Source organism: Drosophila teissieri, chromosome X (genome assembly GCF_016746235.2).
Source record: "Drosophila teissieri strain GT53w chromosome X, Prin_Dtei_1.1, whole genome shotgun sequence".
Taxonomy (NCBI): Eukaryota; Metazoa; Arthropoda; class Insecta; order Diptera; family Drosophilidae; genus Drosophila; species Drosophila teissieri.
Window position 1 is genome coordinate 1,296,350 of NC_053034.1, and position 16,846 is coordinate 1,313,195.

Consider the following 16,846-nt stretch of genomic DNA (forward strand, 5'->3'; position numbering starts at 1 on the left):
TTGCTTTTTCATGATGGCTGCCGCGCTCTTTTCCCCAGGCACCATCCAGCCAATAGGAAGCCAGTTGAGGGAAGCAAACCGTTAGTTCAGCTTAGGAGCAAGCAAAAACAGCTGTTCTTCTTTCATGACGGCTCCCCCATGAATCTTTCCAGTCGCCATTTCACCAATTTTACTGGGCCCCCTACTGAGCAATATGTTCGCCTGGTATTTAGCAGTGAAAAAACAGCCCGATTTCAGCCAAGTTTTGGTCGGCGGCTCAAAAATCTCGCAGTAAAGTCCTAAATTTTCTTGATTGCACCAGGCGAACAGAATCCGTAGCAAGTGTCAGCTGGCAGAGTGAAGTAAGCGAAAACAGCTGTTGCAAATTCATTATGGCCGCCCTAAGCTCCTTCCCCTACCTCTTTCCACCAATCGGAAAGCAAATAGATCGAGCAAAACCGTTAGTTTGGGATAGCTGCAAACCAGAGATGAGCGCACACGTTGATTTTTTGTACGTGTCACGAATTAAGCACGAAAAGCACGACGTTGCAGCCAGTTCACATGTAGTTTATTAGATCGTGCCGAAAAGAAGTGGTCACGCCGCCATCTCTGGGCAACCACAGATCAAACCAATCAGCTGATCCTTTTCCACCTGCTAATCGCTTCTGAGCGCCTGTTCTCGCGCAACGAAAGGCATACATATGCACGTTTGCGCTTGACTTGCTCAGCCTGGGCGATAGCTTGGTTAGGGTGTTGCCAAGGATGCAGTCGGAGTGAGCTGGCGCCAAGCAGCGATGGACTGCAGATGCGTGGGCGTTCACGAGCATCCGCTGAAGACAGCACCTTGATCTTGGCGGAAAGGAGCTATTGGTTTGGATGGGCTTGTTGAAAGAGAAGTAGACAGCAACTGGCAGTGGACGGGACAGACAGAATCACGACTGCCCCGAAGGAGCATTCTCGCACGTAGAATTTAAGCCACCCAGCCGAAGCCGAAGGACGGGACAACCGAAAGGAGCAGGCAGAGGCATAAGATCGGGACGCGAACCGTGTCTAGTGGAATTGTGGCGGCGAGCAGCAGCGGAAGTCGCTGCGGTACACCTCTTGGGCGGGCCGGAACGTGCGCCAGTAGTTGGGCGCGCAGCAGATGATCCTGGCCAGGTACTCCTTGAAGGTGTCGTAGGTGGGGTAGACAAACCGTTCGCAGTGGCGCTTGTGGTGGTGGCGGCACTCGGTATCCGCGATCCAGTCGCGTGCCAGGCGCTGATCCTCCTGCCGCTGTTGTTGTGATTGGCCAGCGGTGGCTGCGGCTCCGGCAGCGGCGGCGGCAGTTGCACCACTGGAGCGGGGCTTGGACTTGAGGGGGACGGCGTCCCTGGGGGGAACAGGACGTGTAAAGGATGAGCAAACCCCCAAGAATGGAACCTACTCCAGGCCTTCGGCAATCAAGCGCTGCACGCCGGGGCTGCGGATGACGCGGGCAAAGTGGCGGCACCGGTTGGACCTGTCCAGGGTGCACAGGTACCAAGTGGGCATCAGGGCGAAGCGCACCTCGGCCAGGATGCGCTCGGCGCAGTCGCCGCGCTCAAGCCAGTTGTGCTCCAGCCAGAGCACCACGGAAAGGAATATCTGCCGGGGGTGATCGTTTGGAGGATTAGGAGGCGATTGGTGACCAGTGACCAGTGACCACGATCTCACCTCGATCTCTGAGTTGACGCTGAGGTAACAGTTGCGCAAGATGTGCGTGAGCTCGTGCTCGGTGAAGTCCAGGAAGAATGTGGAGCTGACAATGCAGAGGAAGACGCGCGAGATGCGGGTGAGCATGAGTTCGCACAGGATGCGGGCCTGCGGGTGGCGACGCGCCTCCAGGTAGGCCTTGAAGGCGGTGTCCTCGTTGAAGAACTCCATCTTCTCCAGCGACGACCACAGCTGGCGCAGCAGCTGCGGTATCTGCAGCACCTCCTCCGCCACGACGCGGGCGAACAGCTCCCGCTCCGCATCCGTGTTTGTGCCAGTGCCCGTGTCCGCGTCCTGGCCAAGCTGGTCCAGCTGCGGCAACTGCTCCATAAAGTGGCGCGCCGCATAGATCTTGGCGTAGTTCTGCAGCACGCTCTTGAAGCAGCGATACCGCTCATTCCCGGTGGATATGCCGGCCTCCAGCAACGTCTGCTCCCGCAGCACGTGCAGCAGCTGTTCGGAGACGCGCTCGGTGGCCGAGTGCGGCTGCAGGGACGCGTTGGGGCGGTTGTCCCGGCTGTCCCGGCTGCCAAGCAGCTCCAGCACGATCTGGTTGGCCTCGCCATCGCCCTCTGCGCCGTCGCCGAGGCGCGTGAGCAGCCTGGCGATCTGCTGGCGCCCGGCCAGCGCCTTCAGCTTGGCAGGATCCCCCTCCGTTGGCAGGCCCTCGGCGGCATGGGTGGACGTCGAGGGAGTGGGACCGGCGTCAGTGTCGGACTGCTCGTTGTCGCCCTGGGCGCCGCTCTCGAGCGCCTCTGGCTCCGGTTCCTGCTTCGGCTCCTGGCGCTGCTCTTTGTCCTTCTGCTGATCCTGTGGAGCCTGCGGATCCGGCGACTGGGCTTCTGGTTGCAACTGCGGGTGCTGGTGCGGATTCTGGTGCGGGTGCGTCTGCGTTTGGGGCAGCGACGAGACGGTGGCCACCGACAGGAAGATCTCTATGGGGCCCTGCTCATGGCTCTGCGTGCGCATCTGGGTCTTCTGCTCGTCGGAGACTGGCCGTCGGGACAGCCGCTTCATGCTTGGATGGAGGAAGGGGCGGGGGAAGGGTGAGGGGAAGGGTTGCAACATGCACGGATTGAACGCTAATAAAATGAGTACTGAAATTTAGATTGGGAGTGGCTTTCGGAGCAGCTGCTAGGAGACTAGTGTGTGCTGCGTGTTTAAAACTTTGTGATTACCCAATCCCAGATGACAATCGCCTTCCGACGCCAGGCCTACTCCAGTCGGAACCTTCATGTGGTCCCAGGAGTCCTAGGATACCCAGAGACCATCAAGATCCAAGATCCTTCAGCGTTTACTGCATTCATTTATGTGGTTACGTACATACCAAAGGTCTAACTAAGGATAAGGGCGACGTGATCGTCGGCTATCTAACGTGGGCGCGCAGGGCGACTGCGCTGGGAATCTCCACCTGGTTCACCTGCAGCAGCTGCACAAGGTTGCGCAGGAACTCGTGCGACACCTTCAACTCGTCATCGGCCTCCAGGCGCTCGAACAGATCCAACGCCGCCTCGTAGTCGTTGCTCCGGCAGAATTGGGCCAACAGCAGGTCGTAGATTTTCTGCTCGTCGATGGTTCGCTGCACGCCCCTCACGCCTCGTGCCAGGCGCAGGAGCGTCCGCACCGCGCCCTCCTGCCCCAAGTGCTCGCAGTTCTTGACGAGGAGCTCGTGGTTGAGGCGGAACTCTGGGTTGATGATCAGCCGGCGCAGCTGCGTCTCCTTCCCGGATTCGGCCAGGGCGAGCAGCAGGGCGCTGTTCATGTTGGCCGGCCCGTGGACACGACTCACCGTCGCGGTAACCGCCGCCAGGTGCTGCTGCGCAGACTCGGCCGTGACGCCGGGAAAGCGGGCCATCTCCTGCTCATCCCCGTTGCCCAGCCGCACCAGCAGCGAGAGGAGCTCGAACTGCAGAGGCGTGTGCTTGTGTGTGTTAGCCAGTCGCAGAAACTCGGCCACCGCAGCGTCCAGGTCGCCCTTGAGGAGCCACTCGCGCACCACTGGACCTAGCAGGGCATTGTGCGACTGACAGTAGCCCAGACCGCGGAGGAAGTCCAGCCACTCGCGGGTCTGGTTAAGTGGCTTGGAACTCTCGCCACCACCACCACCAGCAGGTGAAGCGGCGGCGGCGGCGGCCAGCTGGCCCACGTTGGTCAGCAGTTGCCACACGTTCTTCATCACATAGTCGCCACCGACGACCTTGTGCTGCTCCGCGCGTCGCTGGAGCAGCTGCTTGGCGGCCTCCAGCTGCCGGCCTTGCACCAAGAGGGCGGCGTAGTCGATCACCTTGTGCTCGTCAATCTGAAAGGCTGACGAGGAAACGGCATTAATGCAGTCCACACGAAGTAGCAAGTTTCAGTTACCTGGATAGCTGCTGCTCAGTCGCTCCAAGCTCTCCTGGGCGCGCGGCAAGTCGCGCAGCTTGATGTGCAGGTCCAGGATGGAGGCCATCATTCCTGCGCTCGTCTGCACCTTCAGAGCCTGGCACTTCGCCAGCAGCTGTTGGGCGCGCTCCAAGCGCCCGCTGCGCACCGAGAGCTGCAGCAAGCGACGCAGCACGCCTCGGGGGTTCAGCTGCTTGGACTCCAGCTCGACCAGGTGGCACTCGAGCTCGTCTATGCTCATGTCGCGCGGGTGCTTGATGAATCCCCCGTGCAGAGAGGCCGTGTCTGCTGGCAGCGCGAACTGTGGGCTTTTCATCTTCTGCAGCGTTTTGGCCACCTCCTGAACTAGGTCAGCGTCATCAGTGGCGTGCCGGACCACAGAGAGCAGAGCTTCGGAAGCAGCTGGTGAGATTTGTAGCTCTAGGCGTCTAAGCTCATGCAGGAATCGTCGCAAGGCGGTGGGATCCTGGCGCAGGCGCGTCTGAGGTCCAGTCATTTGCAACAGCAAGGAGCCCACAAAGTCGTCCGCCCGTTGGAGCGCCTTCTGCTGCAGCGCCTGAATCACCTTTGCAAATAGCTCGAAACGCTTGGTGGCGCGGGCATTGACCGCCAGAGAAGCGAGTGGCTGGAGCAGCGTGGACAGGTCCAAGCGCGTGGGATAGCGCTCCAGCAAGTCCAGCACCTCAGACATCTGATGCTGCTGCAGCAAGTGGCTCACGACCGGACACAAGGTGTGGGAAGGCTTCACGCCCGCCGCTTCAAGTGCCTTCACGGCCTCCAGGGGCTGCGCCAGGGTTTGGCGCAGGTGGGGCAGCAGATAGTGGCGCAATGTTTCCTCGTCGCACTCCACGCGCAGGCGCTGCATCTCGGCCAGCAGGCGCAGCATGCCGCTCTCGCCCTCCCGCCGGTAGTGGTGCAGGATCAGGGGCCAGAAGTAGTGCGGACGCAGCTGCTCGCCGGCTGCAGACAGCACTTCCAGGCAGTGGAGCGCGGATGACGGCAGGCGGCGAAGCGCCAGCTCAGCCACCAAATGCAGGGCGCGGACGTTCTGGTTCCGCTGCACCAGTTGACCGGCGAACTGGAGCGTTTGGTCCAGCGGAACGTGGGCGCGGAAGAACTCCTGCAGCAGCAGTGCACCGTACTCGTCCACGTTCTGATTCTGATTCTGGTTCTGGACCTCGAATTTGGGAGCGGGCAACGCGCCCACGAGCTGGATGACGACTTCGGTGCGTTCCTGGTGCACCAGCTGAATGCACAGGCTTCTGATGGCGGGCGGCAGGTCGAGACCGGTCAGAAATTCGCGGGGCAGTTCCTTGACCAGCAGTTGGATTAGCTCCGTGTCGACATCCTTGCTGCCGAGCAGTCCGCGCAGCATCTGGAGCAGCTGAGGCGCGGTGAATCCGTGCTCCGCCTGCAGCAGCTCCTTGGCCTGTGCCACCTGGCCGTTTTCCACCAGAGCCTCGAACCAAAGGGCCTGTGTGCTGCTGCCCAGCTGTATTCCTGCAGCCCGCATGCTGGCCAAGACGGACTCCGCCCCGGGCAGATCGCCGCTGCGGGCGTGGCCCAGGAGCAGGGCGTGAAAGTTGTGCTCCGTGAGGGCGAAGCTGCGCTCGCGCATCTCCGATAGAATCTCGGTGGCCATGCGCATGTTTCCCGCGGCACCGGCCACGTCCAAAAGAGCGCCGTACAAGCTGGAATCGGCTGCTCCATGGTAGACGGCGATCTCCGCCAGCAAGGAGCGATAGTCGTGCAGCGGCAAGCGGTTCTGCCGCAGCACCTGCAGCTTCGTGTGGTAATGGGCCAGCGTGGGCTGCCCCAGCTTGATGAGCTGAGCCCAGAGGCTCTGGAAGAGCTGCAGCCGCGCCTGGCTGCTCTGCGCAGGGAGCAGTTCGGGCACACAGGAACCCAGGAGGAAGTGCACCTCTTCGATGCCGACTCCCGGGGGCGACGTCGCCCCCTGCAGGAGCTCCAGTAGCCGCTGGCAGTGCTCGAAGTTGATCAGATCGTGCTGCCGGTAGTACGTCTCCAGCTGCGACCACGCATCCGCCACGCTGGCCTTCGGTTTCTCGGCGGAGGCAGGGCGACGGCTTCTACGCTCCGCCGCACTGAGGACGCCACCCGTGCCCAGGGAGCGCAGCTGCAGCGGCTGGAGCGGCAGGAGCGGCGTCGCTGACTTCGTTGCATAACTGAGTGGCAGGCTGGCGAAGGAGGCGCTGCGTCCTGGCAGCTGGCCCAGGCGCTGCCTGCACAGCCACACACTCTGCAGCAGTCGTGCTCGCTGCATTTCGGCCAAGTTAATTTATTTTTCCGCAAAATTACGCGATTTTACTTGATCAGTTTCGCGGCGAGCAACCAAAAAACAAAAAAAAACAACACGCGCCGGCAAACAGCTGTGCCTTCCAGTTGAAAGGTATCGAAAACAGTGCTGCCCATCTGTGCAGGAGTACCCCCTACGTGTTTCCGCTACCTTGAACTGCTTCGTTTCCGTTGCGGATTTTGAATTTCAGATTTAAGTTTAGTTACTAAGTTACTAGTTCCTGGAGCTCTAATGAAAAGAATGTGCACGCTATTTATTTACTAACGCTATTTATTCACTTAATCGATGCAACGGCTCTACAGCGAGGATCTGGCCAGGCGACGTCGCTGCGCAGCCAGCGGAGTGCCCTCCTCGCGCAGCTCGGTGAGGAGGGATTCCTGCCAGGGGCGCAGCAGGAGGCGCTTCGTGGCCAACAGGGAGGCGGAGGGCAGGAGCAGGTAATGGTCCACGCGGCGCCAAAACTCCTGCGGCTGCCTCACCACACCAGCCACTAGGCCACACTGGAGGGCAGTGCTGGAGCTCGCTTGATCGCCCAAGCGTAGCAGCCAGTGGATGTGGGGCACAGTCCAGCGAGGGCCCACCTTGGTGCAGGGATCCAGGTGCGAGAAAGCGGGCACAAAGGCAGATGACTCCGTTGCGTAGACCAGATCGCACAGGCTGCACACGCTCAGGCCCAGGCCGACGCACTGGTTCTCCACGAAAGCCACTAGCAGTTTGCTGTGCACAAGCAGCTTCTTGGCCAGCGAGCGCATCACAAAGTTGGCCGCCTTCTCGTGGATGTACTGCTCCTCGGGATCCCCATGGCCCACAGCTTCCTCCCGGGCAGCCGTTCGCCTGCTCCGCTGCTCCACGCCCTGTTTCAGAGCCAGCGGCTCCGTCGCACCGCCACATGCCGCGGAGAACTCGCCCGAGAGCACCACCAGTCTAACGGCGGCGTCTGCACTCGCCAGGTCCAGGGCGCACATCAGCTCGTAGAGGGTTCGGCGTTGCCAGCACCGCTGGAAGCGAATGTGGAGCAGCCCGGAACGCTGCTCAACGCCCAGCTCCCTGAAGTGCTTGCAGCTCGCGTTTGTGGCCATCGGTGCGGACTGCGCGATAGAGACTGCGGCCAAGTGATGGAAGTGATGGGTGTGATGGAAGACAAGAGGCGTAGGCATCTGCGCTTATCACGCGGTCAAAGTGCAGGCTTCTTTGCTCCGCTCAACTGCGCTCCTCCGCATCTCGCAGCTATCTTCCACTCACGCATCTGTCGTGCTCAATTGGGGACGCCTTTTCAGCCGTTTGCTTTTATTATTGTGTAGGCTAAATATGTGCCATCTTTGTGTTCATCTCTGCTTTCAGGCTGGGCCATCAGATGGCTTATCTATGTTTCGCTCCATCCATGATTGCTCCATGATTGCGCCATTTAAGTATTTTAGCCCGAGATTGTGGGCCATCAAACTCTTTAAGTTGAGGGGACTTTAATATGTACGTAGGTCTAATGCTAATAATATACAAGTGCCTCTGAGACACACCCTTCGGAATTAAATAAATTACTAATGGGCTGCAATCAGTGCTCGTCCAGGTGTGAGAACTTTTTGCGCAGCTTTTCGCGTCTCTCCTTCTTCACGTGGCGCCAAGGCTTGGCCGCCGGATCATTGCCGGCTACGAGAGAGCCGTCGTTGGCCAGACGCACGTTGGGGAAGTTGGTGCGTCCCTTGACGTGGGCGTGGGTGGGCTTGTCGGAGAAGAACTGGTTGTCCAGCTCCTTGGACGTGCTTTTGTTGATCTGCGGAAAGGGCAGGGCGATCAGTTAGCGAAGGAATCGGGAGTAGTGCAAAGGGAAAATCTCACCCGCATGGCTCGCTGCTGCTGGCCGGGCAACTGCGACTCCTCGATGACCTTGCGCTGGCGTTCGGGGAAGGTGTGATACTCGGTCTGGGGCACCGAGGGCGGACTCATGGCGTAGAGCAGTCTTCCGTTGACGTAGTCTTTCAGCACATACCTGGCGGAACGCGCCTGATCCGGCTGCCCGTTGGAGGTCATAAAACCACGATTGTCTGGAAAAGAGCGAGAAAGAGTGCGTTGTGAAATACTGAAATGCGTACACCGCGCTTAGCACTTACATCCATAGGCCAGCAGCAGCTCCTCGGAATGCGGTGGCCTCTCCAGGTCCTCGCCCTCCAGCGGCTTGGCTATCACAATGCCGTATTTATCTTCAAGGACGTGGCGCGGAATGCGCTCGCACAGCAAGTTGACGGCGGGAACGTGATCGCGCATTTGGTCAATGGGCAGGATGCCGTTGAGCAACATGTCAGCCTTGGTCAACACAAAGCTCGGCATCACCAAGCCGGGACAGTCGCAGAGCAATATGTCCTTGTCCAGGAAAAGCGTCTGGAAGCGTTTGGTTTTACCCGGCGTGGCCGAAACGGACACCTTCTTCACCGTCATCAGCGAGTTGATGGTGCTACTTTTGCCCACGTTCGGGTAGCCGACCATTCCGACGGTCACATGCTGCTCTGTGTGCCGCGGACCGGTGTAGATGTGTCGCAGGAACTCAATGAGCTCCAGGCGGGACAGCAGTCGCGGACTGTTCTTGTCCCCGGGTAGTCGTGGCAGCTGATCGTTCTCATTCTCGGGAGTCACCTTTAGTTTCTGCTCGATAACGTTCAGAGTGTCCTCCACGCTGTCCAACGATTGTTGAATCTCCTCAGCTGCCTGGCGCAACTGTTGCACCTCGGGAAAGGATTCTTCACGTGCCGCCTCCGCCTCCCGCTTCAACTCCTCCTCGACCAGCGTGGCCGAGTAGAAGGCTGTGCGAATACCCTCGCTGTCGAAATACGCCGCCCAGTGGCGACGCTGTTCCTCAGTGAGCAGGTCCGACTTGTTTACCAGGATCATGTTCATCTTGCTGGGCTCTACCTCCTTTACGTAGCGCTCAAGGTCGATGCTGCGGAATAGCAGCGGATTGCGAGCGTCTACGATCTGGACAACGACGTCAGAGCGCTCAACCACGCGCCAAAGCTGGCGCCAGAACTCCAGGTTCTTCTCGTACGGAGTCATCAAGATCTCCTCGTCCTCCTGCAACAGCGCCAGGTCGCGGCGCCAGTCGAGGAACGCCTCGTTTTCGGCGCGCTCCAGCTCCTCGGCGCTCGTCTCCTTGCTCCACTTGGGCCGCCGCGGGATTTTGAGCTGGTCACGGTGCTCGTCATGCTTCTGGTGCATGCGCTGCTCCTGTGTCTTGCTCAGCAGTCCAACGCGCTGTTTGGGGTTCACGAACGTAATGTTCAGCTTCTCGGCCTGAAACTCGGTGCCGGCCAGCTCGGCCGTGCGCAGGAAGGCCTGGAACGACGACTCCTCGGTGACAGAGGACAGGTTAAGGCGGCCCCAGTCGTAACCATCCTGCAGCTCGGTGGTGTGCAGCTGGTGAAGATCGCAATCGTGTTTGCTGGGTAAGACCAAATACATACGTACGTATATTTTACAACTACACTTACCATAGTGTCGTTGTCCACCTTGCGGCGCGGAGTGTGTCCAAAACGATCCTTGATCAACTGGCGGCCCAGGTTGGGCGTGGCGCCCTTGTTTTTCTTGCCCATGGCGCAGTTACTGTATTCGCAAATCGACGGACGAAATAATTATTTATATTGACCAAAACACGTGCAATGTTTGCCTCAAATGCTATCGAGGCCTATCGTGCAATCGAGACAGATTCGATTGGGATTCCTGTCCCTAATCGATTGTCACAGATCGAGATTTTCGGTATTTCTTAGCTTTTTTCGGAATGTGGCAACGGTGAGCGAGCGGCAAAATTTAAACGTTCCACCTAGAGGTATTACACTTTAATGTAGCACAGACTATTGGCTTTAGATTTATTATTTGGTACACAATCGCAGGTGGTTCGGAATCTCGCTTTGAACTTAAAACTAGGATTCGAGTTGTCCGTCAATTCACATACGGCACGGCAAGTGGACGTTACAGAAGGTACAGCCTGTCCGCAAGCTCCGAGGTAATCAGTACGTGTCGGAATCCTCCTCGCTATCGCTGTCGCCATCCGCCCACACAATGGGCCACACGGCGTTGCGGGAGCAGCTTCCGCCCACGGCCTTGCAGAACGTGTTAAAGGTGCTGGCCTGGTTGAAGCCGAGGATTTCGCGCTCCTCGTAGATGCGGTACGTAAAGGTGCTCTCGTAGGTGCCCACAAAGTAGCGGGCATAGGCGCAGACCAGTTGATCCACCACCGCCACGCCCCCATCCTTCAGCTCCCTCCGTTGGGCATTCGACTCCGGCGCGAAGTGAACGAGACGGAAGCGGTAGAAGAGCTCCTTCAGCTCCATCAGTTCGTAGGGCGTGGCGTCAGTGGCCAAGAACACGGTGGTCATGTTGAACGCGCGCAGCAGCTGCTTGATCTGCTGGGCAGCCGCTTTCAGGGTGGGAGTGGTGGATTCCCGCGAGCGCACAAAGTCGCCCCGTCTTAGGTGGGCGCACAGGTAATCGCCACCCTTAGCGTTGCGCTTCGGCCGCTCCAGCTCCCACATGGCGGGCCGCTGGACTCCGGCCGTAGCGTCTGTGGTGGTCAGGGCCTGCTGCCGGAAGTCGGCGGCCACCTGATCGAGCCGACGAGCGAACCGCATGGAACGGCGAGCTTGCCAAAAGTGCTCGTCACCCCAGTGGTCGTGGAGCACGGTCTCGGCGCTGAGCAAGGCGTACGTGCGCATGTCGTCGGCGTCCTCCGGTCCCGCCGTGTCCTCGGCGATGGCCTCGCGAAGCAGCTTCTCCAGCAATCCGGCGCTGCCCTGAAACCGAACGCAGTGGAAGCGCCCCACGCGCAGCTCCGCCTGCTGCAGCAGTGGTCCTCCCGACAGGGATCCCTCGCTGCACGGCTTGTCCGTGACGCGCTCGAACTTGTCCCGAAAGATGCCCTGTTCCAGCATGACCTCGTAGTGCTGCAGCCGGAAAGCGTGCGCTACATGGACCAGAGGTGCGCCAGGATTGCCGAATATGCGCTGCTCGGCCAGGAATTCCTCGTAGTCCAGAACGGGCGCGTATCGGCGCAGACTGGTCAAGTCGAAGAAGTGGCTCCAGGGCAGTCCAGCCTGCTGCAGGCCCTGCGAGTGCCAGTGGTAGAGGCGAGGCCACGGCGGCAGCACAAGGCGCACCTGGCGGAAACGCTTCCTTCTCTGCAGTCGGCGCACGAACACCGCCATGCGAATGTAGACGTCTCGGCGCAGGTTGAAGCCCTCGGAGATGTTCACGTCGTAGAGGATATACACGGCGCCCCTCAGGCCGAGCACCTCGGGCGGGCAAGTCTCTGGCAGTGGCAGGATCTCTTGCAGGACCCTTTTGGCGCAGGTGGCGCTACTTCCCCGGGAATCGCCATTCGCTCGCCTGGCAGTCCCGTTCCGAAAGTCGGCTTTCGCGCCCGTCAGCAGGTGGAGGAGCAGGAGCAGCGCCGGGAGCCCAAGCCTGGGCCAGATCCCTCGCATTTTTGGTTTCGAGTTGTGGCGGCGGTCAGGAAAAAACCCTAACGCATTTGGTATTTTTCCATTAAATACTCCAGAAAATGAACATAAGCCTTGAATGCCATCCGACAGGGAATTTTATAACGAATTTAACATTCTATATTTAGACCAACATGTTAGCTGCTATTTTTTGGTAAAAAAAAAAAGGGATTTCAAAAAATCTAGGTTTATTTCGGAGGTTTTGCATCATAACTTGGTTAAAAAACGTCACACAGACATAAAAATAACTGTTTTGTGCAGCTGATGGTCCCAATTAACGAACCCAATCACCTTTTTGCCGATTTTGACAAATTAAGTTTTTGGCAAAATTTTGCATTTTTGATAAGGGGTAACATCATCCTTTTTTGCGAAAAACGGCCAAAATTTCACATTTCAAGCCTTGAATGCCATCCGACTGGGAATTTTTTTACGAATTTAACGAGGTATGACATTCTATATTTAGACAAATATTTTAGCAGCTATGAACAAAAAAGTGATTATTTTTGGTAAAAAAAAGGGATTTAAAAAAAACTAGGTTCATTACGGAGGTTTTGGATCATAACTTGGTCAAAAAACTTCATACAGCGATAAAAATTACTGTTTTTTGCAGCTTATGATCCCAATTAACGAACCCAATCACCTTTTTGCCGATTTTGACAAATTAAGTTTTTGGCAAAAGTTTGCATTTTTGATAAGGGGTAACATCATCCTTTTTTGCGAAAAACGGCCAAAATTTTACATTTCAAGCCTTGAATGCCATCCGATGGCAAATTTTACTGCGATTTCAACGAGGTACGGCACTTTATGATTGGATTAATATTTGCGTTGCGGTAAACAAAAAACTGAATTTTTGGGCAGCAAATCAGGATAAGTTGAATCGGTATTGTTTCTTACCAAAAACTGCAATTGTTTTCGCATTTTTGAGTTCTTATAAGCTGGTTCCGGGCTGGAATTGAAATCGATTCGTATTGGCACTATGATTCTAACGATTTACATATGCTACTTGCTATTACGGGTCTTGGAAAAAGCCCTGGTGAGATAGCCACTGTAAAAAGCTGCGCGAAAGCTCGCCCGCTAATCTCGAACAGCTGACTGTGCAAAACATTTCGTATTCGCGTGTTTTGGGCCGTCGGATTGCCTCAGTCAGATACGAGATACGGAAGCCCAGCGAACGGAGGAGGGCGCGAGATGCGGACGCCGTGCGTGACCACAGTACAAACTAGATTACATTAGGTTAGACTAGCTACATCCTAGCTATTCCCAGGCCCCTTTCCCGCATTGGACCCCCTAAACGCTCCACAAAAGCAAGTAACTAACTACCTACTCACCACTCACCATTTACCGGACAGCAACAACAGAAACGAAGAGGAAGGGGGCGACGGGCGGCAGATCTTCTCTGTCACGCTCTCGTTTACGAGCGACGTTACGTGTTTGCGTAGTGACTGGTGCAAGAGAGCCAAACGTGCCGTTATTCTTCATTCATCAATGGCGAGCCTCCCCCTCCCCCACCCCTGCCGCTGTTACATAAAGTCCTTGCGAAAACACTTCCTCTCGCGTTGCGTGAGAGAAAATCCAGGGGCGCAACACTGGGATGCATTGCAGTTCACATTTCTTGAATGAATTTCGCCATTCGGGAGTGCACCCCCGCCATATGCACATATGTACTTAGTCTCGTGCCGCTCGCTCGGCTGAGGGTCAAGATCGGCGCGAAGACATGCTCGCGAAGCCTAATATTTTTGCATCCCGATTGCTATGTTCGAATTTAGAATTCACAAACTGCACACTGCACTCATCGCACTCATCGTGCAGTTTCAGTGCGGCATTCGGCGCAGGCGAACAGCACATAACGATATCGAGACCCCATAGCCACAGGCTACAGGCCACACACCACAGAGCATTGAGCACCGAGCACTGAGCACAGCAAGTACCCTCCATACTAAGTACCATGGCCAGCTCCTGTCCCCGCCACGCGCAGCCAGTGACCTTTGAATTGCTAGAGACGCCTCCTCCCCTTCGTCGTCGTTGCTGTCGTTGTTTTGGTTTAGGTTGAGCAATAGTCTAAGACCCGCCCGTTACCCTTCTCCATGTCTCTCTCTCTGGCCAGCATAAGTGATGGTGCCTCCGGCCGTTAAGCTATTGCAGTCCTCGCTGGCCCAGTGGCGACGAGGGAGCAAGCTACATCCCATGGCCAAGGGCGCGCTTACGTACGCGGTCATGTGGCCCACGGGCAGCCTGATCCAGCAAGCGATGGAGGGACGCAAGCTGCGTAAGTAATTATTCCGCACCAATCGCATCCATAATCATCTCCTGCTCTTCATGCGTAACCTCTTCCTTCACCGACGATCCGCAGGCGAGTACGACTGGGCCAGGGCGCTCCGTTTCAGCTTGTTTGGAGCTCTGTACGTGGCGCCCACTCTGTATGGCTGGGTGCGGCTCACCAGCGCCATGTGGCCCCAGACCAATCTGCGCTCGGGCATCATTAAGGTAAGGGCTCAGACTCAATCCGGCACCTTAGCCGCAGCGGACCAAGCTCAACCGCCTCTTTGCAGGCCATCACGGAGCAGCTTTCCTACGGACCCTTCGCTTGCGTAAGCTTCTTCATGGGAATGAGCTTGCTGGAGCTGAAGACCTTTAGTCAGGCCGTAGAAGAGACGAAGGAGAAGGCGGTGCCCACGTACAAGGTAACGCCTATCCCGCTGCTTGCTGCTCCCCTATGCTCACAGCCAACTCATTACTAACCCTCCAGGTCGGCGTATGCATCTGGCCCATCCTGCAGACCATAAACTTCTCGCTGGTGCCGGAGCACAACCGTGTGGTGTTCGTAAGCATTTGCAGCCTGATGTGGACCATTTTCCTGGCGTACATGAAGACGCGCCACGAGGAGCAGTCGGATTCCGCGGGTCTGCCTTGTACATAGTTACCCGTGTCGTATTTGTTACCTTTTATGCGTCCCTTAGGCCAATTGTTGAATTAGATAGCGTTAGCGTATGTGAATTGGTATTTTAATGGGGCTAGAGTAAATCCGTTAGCTGTTTAGGTTAGGTGGCGATCGTCCCACAATCAGCTGGCCCACCCAAAGCGAAGACGAGGGCGAGCAGCCATTCACCGTCTCCACAATCCAGTCCACGTAGGCCGACACCTCGGTGAAGACGCCCGGAAACGGTGGTCGAGCGCAGGGCTTGATGCTCCAAGAAACAATACCCACCTGAGTGTCGGAGCCAAAAAGGAGCAGCGGGCCGCCGGAGTCGCCGCTGCACTGGCCCTTTCCACCTTCGGGCAATCCCGCACAGATCTGGCTATCGTGCAGTTGCGTCTGATGGCGCTCGCTGCACTCCGTATCGCTGAACACTTGCAGTTTGACCTTCTGCAGATGCTGCTGGACCACGCCGCCCGTCTACAATTGAAAGGATTCGTCGATTAGTCAAGAAGCCGGCAAGCGATGGCTTCTCTCTTACCGCATTCAATCCCCAGCCCGCAAGGACGGCACTGGCGTTTCCGGGCGTAACTTGCCGAGGCTCTGGTAGACGCACCGGCTGGACAACCTTGCTCAAAACGACCGACTGCGCCAGCTGCAGCAAGGCGATGTCGTTGACGTACTTGTCCTCCGGCTTGTAGCCTGGATGGACGAAGATGGCGGCCACGCGAGCCACATGGCTGGAGTTTCGCGCCAGCATCTGGCTGCCGTACTGCACGTCAATCTGCTCGGGCGAGGAGCTGTGCACGCAGTGGGCGGCTGTCAGGACCCAGTACGGGTTGAGCAGCGTAGCGCCGCAGGAGTGACGGCCGCTCTTCGCGCGGCGCAGCGAGACTACAAAGGGAAACTCCCCCGGGCCAGCTGTAGTGCCGTTGACGATTTTTCCATCCTCCCCGGAGGCTCCAGCAATAAGCCAGGTTGCCATGTAGAGCAGTGCGAGCCTTGCGAGCGAAGCCATGACGGCCTTCTATGTGCACGGTGCGCAGGTAGAGCAGGGCCATTTATGGGATATGGGGGCCCGCATTTGCAAGCGGTTTTTGTGTGGGTGGAGCTGGCCATGCAGTTACGGGCTTCAACTATTAGCCATGCTAATGAGATGCCAACCGCGCGATTGTGACTCCGCAGGGCCGAGATTGCGATGGCGGGCCCACTCTTGTGGCAAAACTTCAAGGTGCTCGTCACCCGGTACCCGATAATGCGCGGCATGATATCGTACAGCCTGATCTGGCCCACGGGCAGCATTATCCAGCAAACGGTTGAGGGAAGGCGCTGGGGTGAGTCGGCAAACTTTCGAGCAGCTAGCTCTTCTGCTCATCTTAATTTTCATCCTACAGGCACCTACGACTGGTGGCGCGTGTTCCGGTTTAGCATGTACGGTGGCCTGTTCGTTGCTCCTACACTTTACGGATGGGTCAAGGTTAGTGACCGCTTGCATGTCCGTTTCGATCCAATCCCAATGCTCTGCAGATTTCCAGCGCCATGTGGCCGCAGACATCGTTGAGGACGGGCGTCATCAAGGCGGCGGTGGAGACGATCTCGTACACCCCCGGCGCGATGACCTGCTTCTACTTTATCATGAGCCTCCTGGAGTCCAAGACGGTGGAGGAGGCGGTCGCCGAGGTCGGCAAGAAATTCCTGCCCACGTACAAGGTAGCTCTATGCGTGTGGCCACTGGTGGCCACCATCAACTTTACTCTGATCCCCGAGCGCAACCGGGTGCCTTTCATCAGCGCGTGCAGCCTGTGCTGGACCTGCTTCCTGGCCTACATGAAGCACCTGGAGCACCACGAGGTGGACGGGGCCATTTGATGGTCATGGCCGTATTTCTTAAACAGCATTAAATGAAATAGTAGATAGTAAACGAATTGAAATAAATTAAAATCTAAGAACGGTATTTCGCTCTAAGTACTGGTCACACTGGGCTTACCTAGAGGTGTGAATATATCGATTGTGTATGAATTTGCCTAACAATTACAGAGC

At 57.3% G+C, this 16,846-nt stretch overlaps 8 protein-coding genes across 10 annotated transcripts; 2 read left to right on the forward strand and 6 right to left on the reverse strand.

The window, feature by feature from the left end:
• Positions 1 to 525: 525 nt before the first annotated feature.
• LOC122624315 lies at positions 526 to 2,895 on the reverse strand. Its single transcript, XM_043803811.1, has 3 exons — positions 1,675 to 2,895; positions 1,406 to 1,605; positions 526 to 1,351 (listed from the first exon to the last, which is right to left on the reverse strand). The coding sequence occupies exons 1-3, from the start codon at positions 2,779 to 2,781 to the stop codon at positions 1,030 to 1,032; spliced, it is 1,629 nt and encodes a 542-aa protein (XP_043659746.1). The 5' UTR covers positions 2,782 to 2,895; the 3' UTR covers positions 526 to 1,029.
• A 104-nt stretch (positions 2,896 to 2,999) lies between these two features.
• LOC122624314 (leucine-rich PPR motif-containing protein, mitochondrial) lies at positions 3,000 to 6,475 on the reverse strand. The gene is made up of 2 exons (XM_043803810.1): positions 4,075 to 6,475; positions 3,000 to 4,020 (listed from the first exon to the last, which is right to left on the reverse strand). The coding sequence occupies exons 1-2, from the start codon at positions 6,377 to 6,379 to the stop codon at positions 3,080 to 3,082; spliced, it is 3,246 nt and encodes a 1,081-aa protein (XP_043659745.1). The 5' UTR covers positions 6,380 to 6,475; the 3' UTR covers positions 3,000 to 3,079.
• Positions 6,476 to 6,664: 189 nt separating this feature from the next.
• On the reverse strand, positions 6,665 to 7,680 carry LOC122625342 (chromodomain Y-like protein 2). The gene has a single exon (XM_043805455.1). The coding sequence runs from the start codon at positions 7,567 to 7,569 to the stop codon at positions 6,709 to 6,711; it is 861 nt and encodes a 286-aa protein (XP_043661390.1). The 5' UTR covers positions 7,570 to 7,680; the 3' UTR covers positions 6,665 to 6,708.
• A 136-nt stretch (positions 7,681 to 7,816) lies between these two features.
• Positions 7,817 to 10,094, reverse strand: LOC122625339 (large subunit GTPase 1 homolog). Its single transcript, XM_043805453.1, has 4 exons — positions 9,889 to 10,094; positions 8,518 to 9,814; positions 8,246 to 8,451; positions 7,817 to 8,180 (listed from the first exon to the last, which is right to left on the reverse strand). The coding sequence occupies exons 1-4, from the start codon at positions 9,988 to 9,990 to the stop codon at positions 7,962 to 7,964; spliced, it is 1,824 nt and encodes a 607-aa protein (XP_043661388.1). The 5' UTR covers positions 9,991 to 10,094; the 3' UTR covers positions 7,817 to 7,961.
• Positions 10,095 to 10,251: 157 nt separating this feature from the next.
• On the reverse strand, positions 10,252 to 11,953 carry LOC122625340 (GDP-fucose protein O-fucosyltransferase 2). The gene has a single exon (XM_043805454.1). It carries the CDS (start codon positions 11,875 to 11,877, stop codon positions 10,405 to 10,407), a length of 1,473 nt encoding a protein of 490 aa, XP_043661389.1. The 5' UTR covers positions 11,878 to 11,953; the 3' UTR covers positions 10,252 to 10,404.
• Positions 11,954 to 13,021: 1,068 nt separating this feature from the next.
• LOC122625345 (PXMP2/4 family protein 4) lies at positions 13,022 to 14,890 on the forward strand. 3 transcript variants are annotated; one of them, XM_043805461.1, is made up of 5 exons: positions 13,022 to 13,125; positions 13,997 to 14,158; positions 14,243 to 14,376; positions 14,442 to 14,573; positions 14,639 to 14,890. In XM_043805461.1, exons 2-5 carry the CDS (start codon positions 14,005 to 14,007, stop codon positions 14,807 to 14,809), a joined length of 591 nt encoding a protein of 196 aa, XP_043661396.1. In that variant the 5' UTR covers positions 13,022 to 13,125; positions 13,997 to 14,004; the 3' UTR covers positions 14,810 to 14,890. The 3 variants fall into 3 exon arrangements, with proteins under 3 accessions (XP_043661396.1, XP_043661394.1, XP_043661395.1); XM_043805459.1 differs by having other exon boundaries at positions 13,024 to 13,200; positions 14,639 to 14,889; XM_043805460.1 differs by having other exon boundaries at positions 13,024 to 13,196; positions 14,639 to 14,889.
• LOC122625346 (protein sym1) lies at positions 13,662 to 16,777 on the forward strand. The gene is made up of 4 exons (XM_043805462.1): positions 13,662 to 13,812; positions 15,992 to 16,140; positions 16,201 to 16,283; positions 16,334 to 16,777. Exons 2-4 carry the CDS (start codon positions 16,005 to 16,007, stop codon positions 16,673 to 16,675), a joined length of 561 nt encoding a protein of 186 aa, XP_043661397.1. The 5' UTR covers positions 13,662 to 13,812; positions 15,992 to 16,004; the 3' UTR covers positions 16,676 to 16,777.
• Positions 14,801 to 15,845, reverse strand: LOC122625343 (trypsin-1). Its single transcript, XM_043805456.1, has 2 exons — positions 15,348 to 15,845; positions 14,801 to 15,286 (listed from the first exon to the last, which is right to left on the reverse strand). Exons 1-2 carry the CDS (start codon positions 15,822 to 15,824, stop codon positions 14,918 to 14,920), a joined length of 846 nt encoding a protein of 281 aa, XP_043661391.1. The 5' UTR covers positions 15,825 to 15,845; the 3' UTR covers positions 14,801 to 14,917.
• Positions 16,778 to 16,846: the final 69 nt, after the last annotated feature.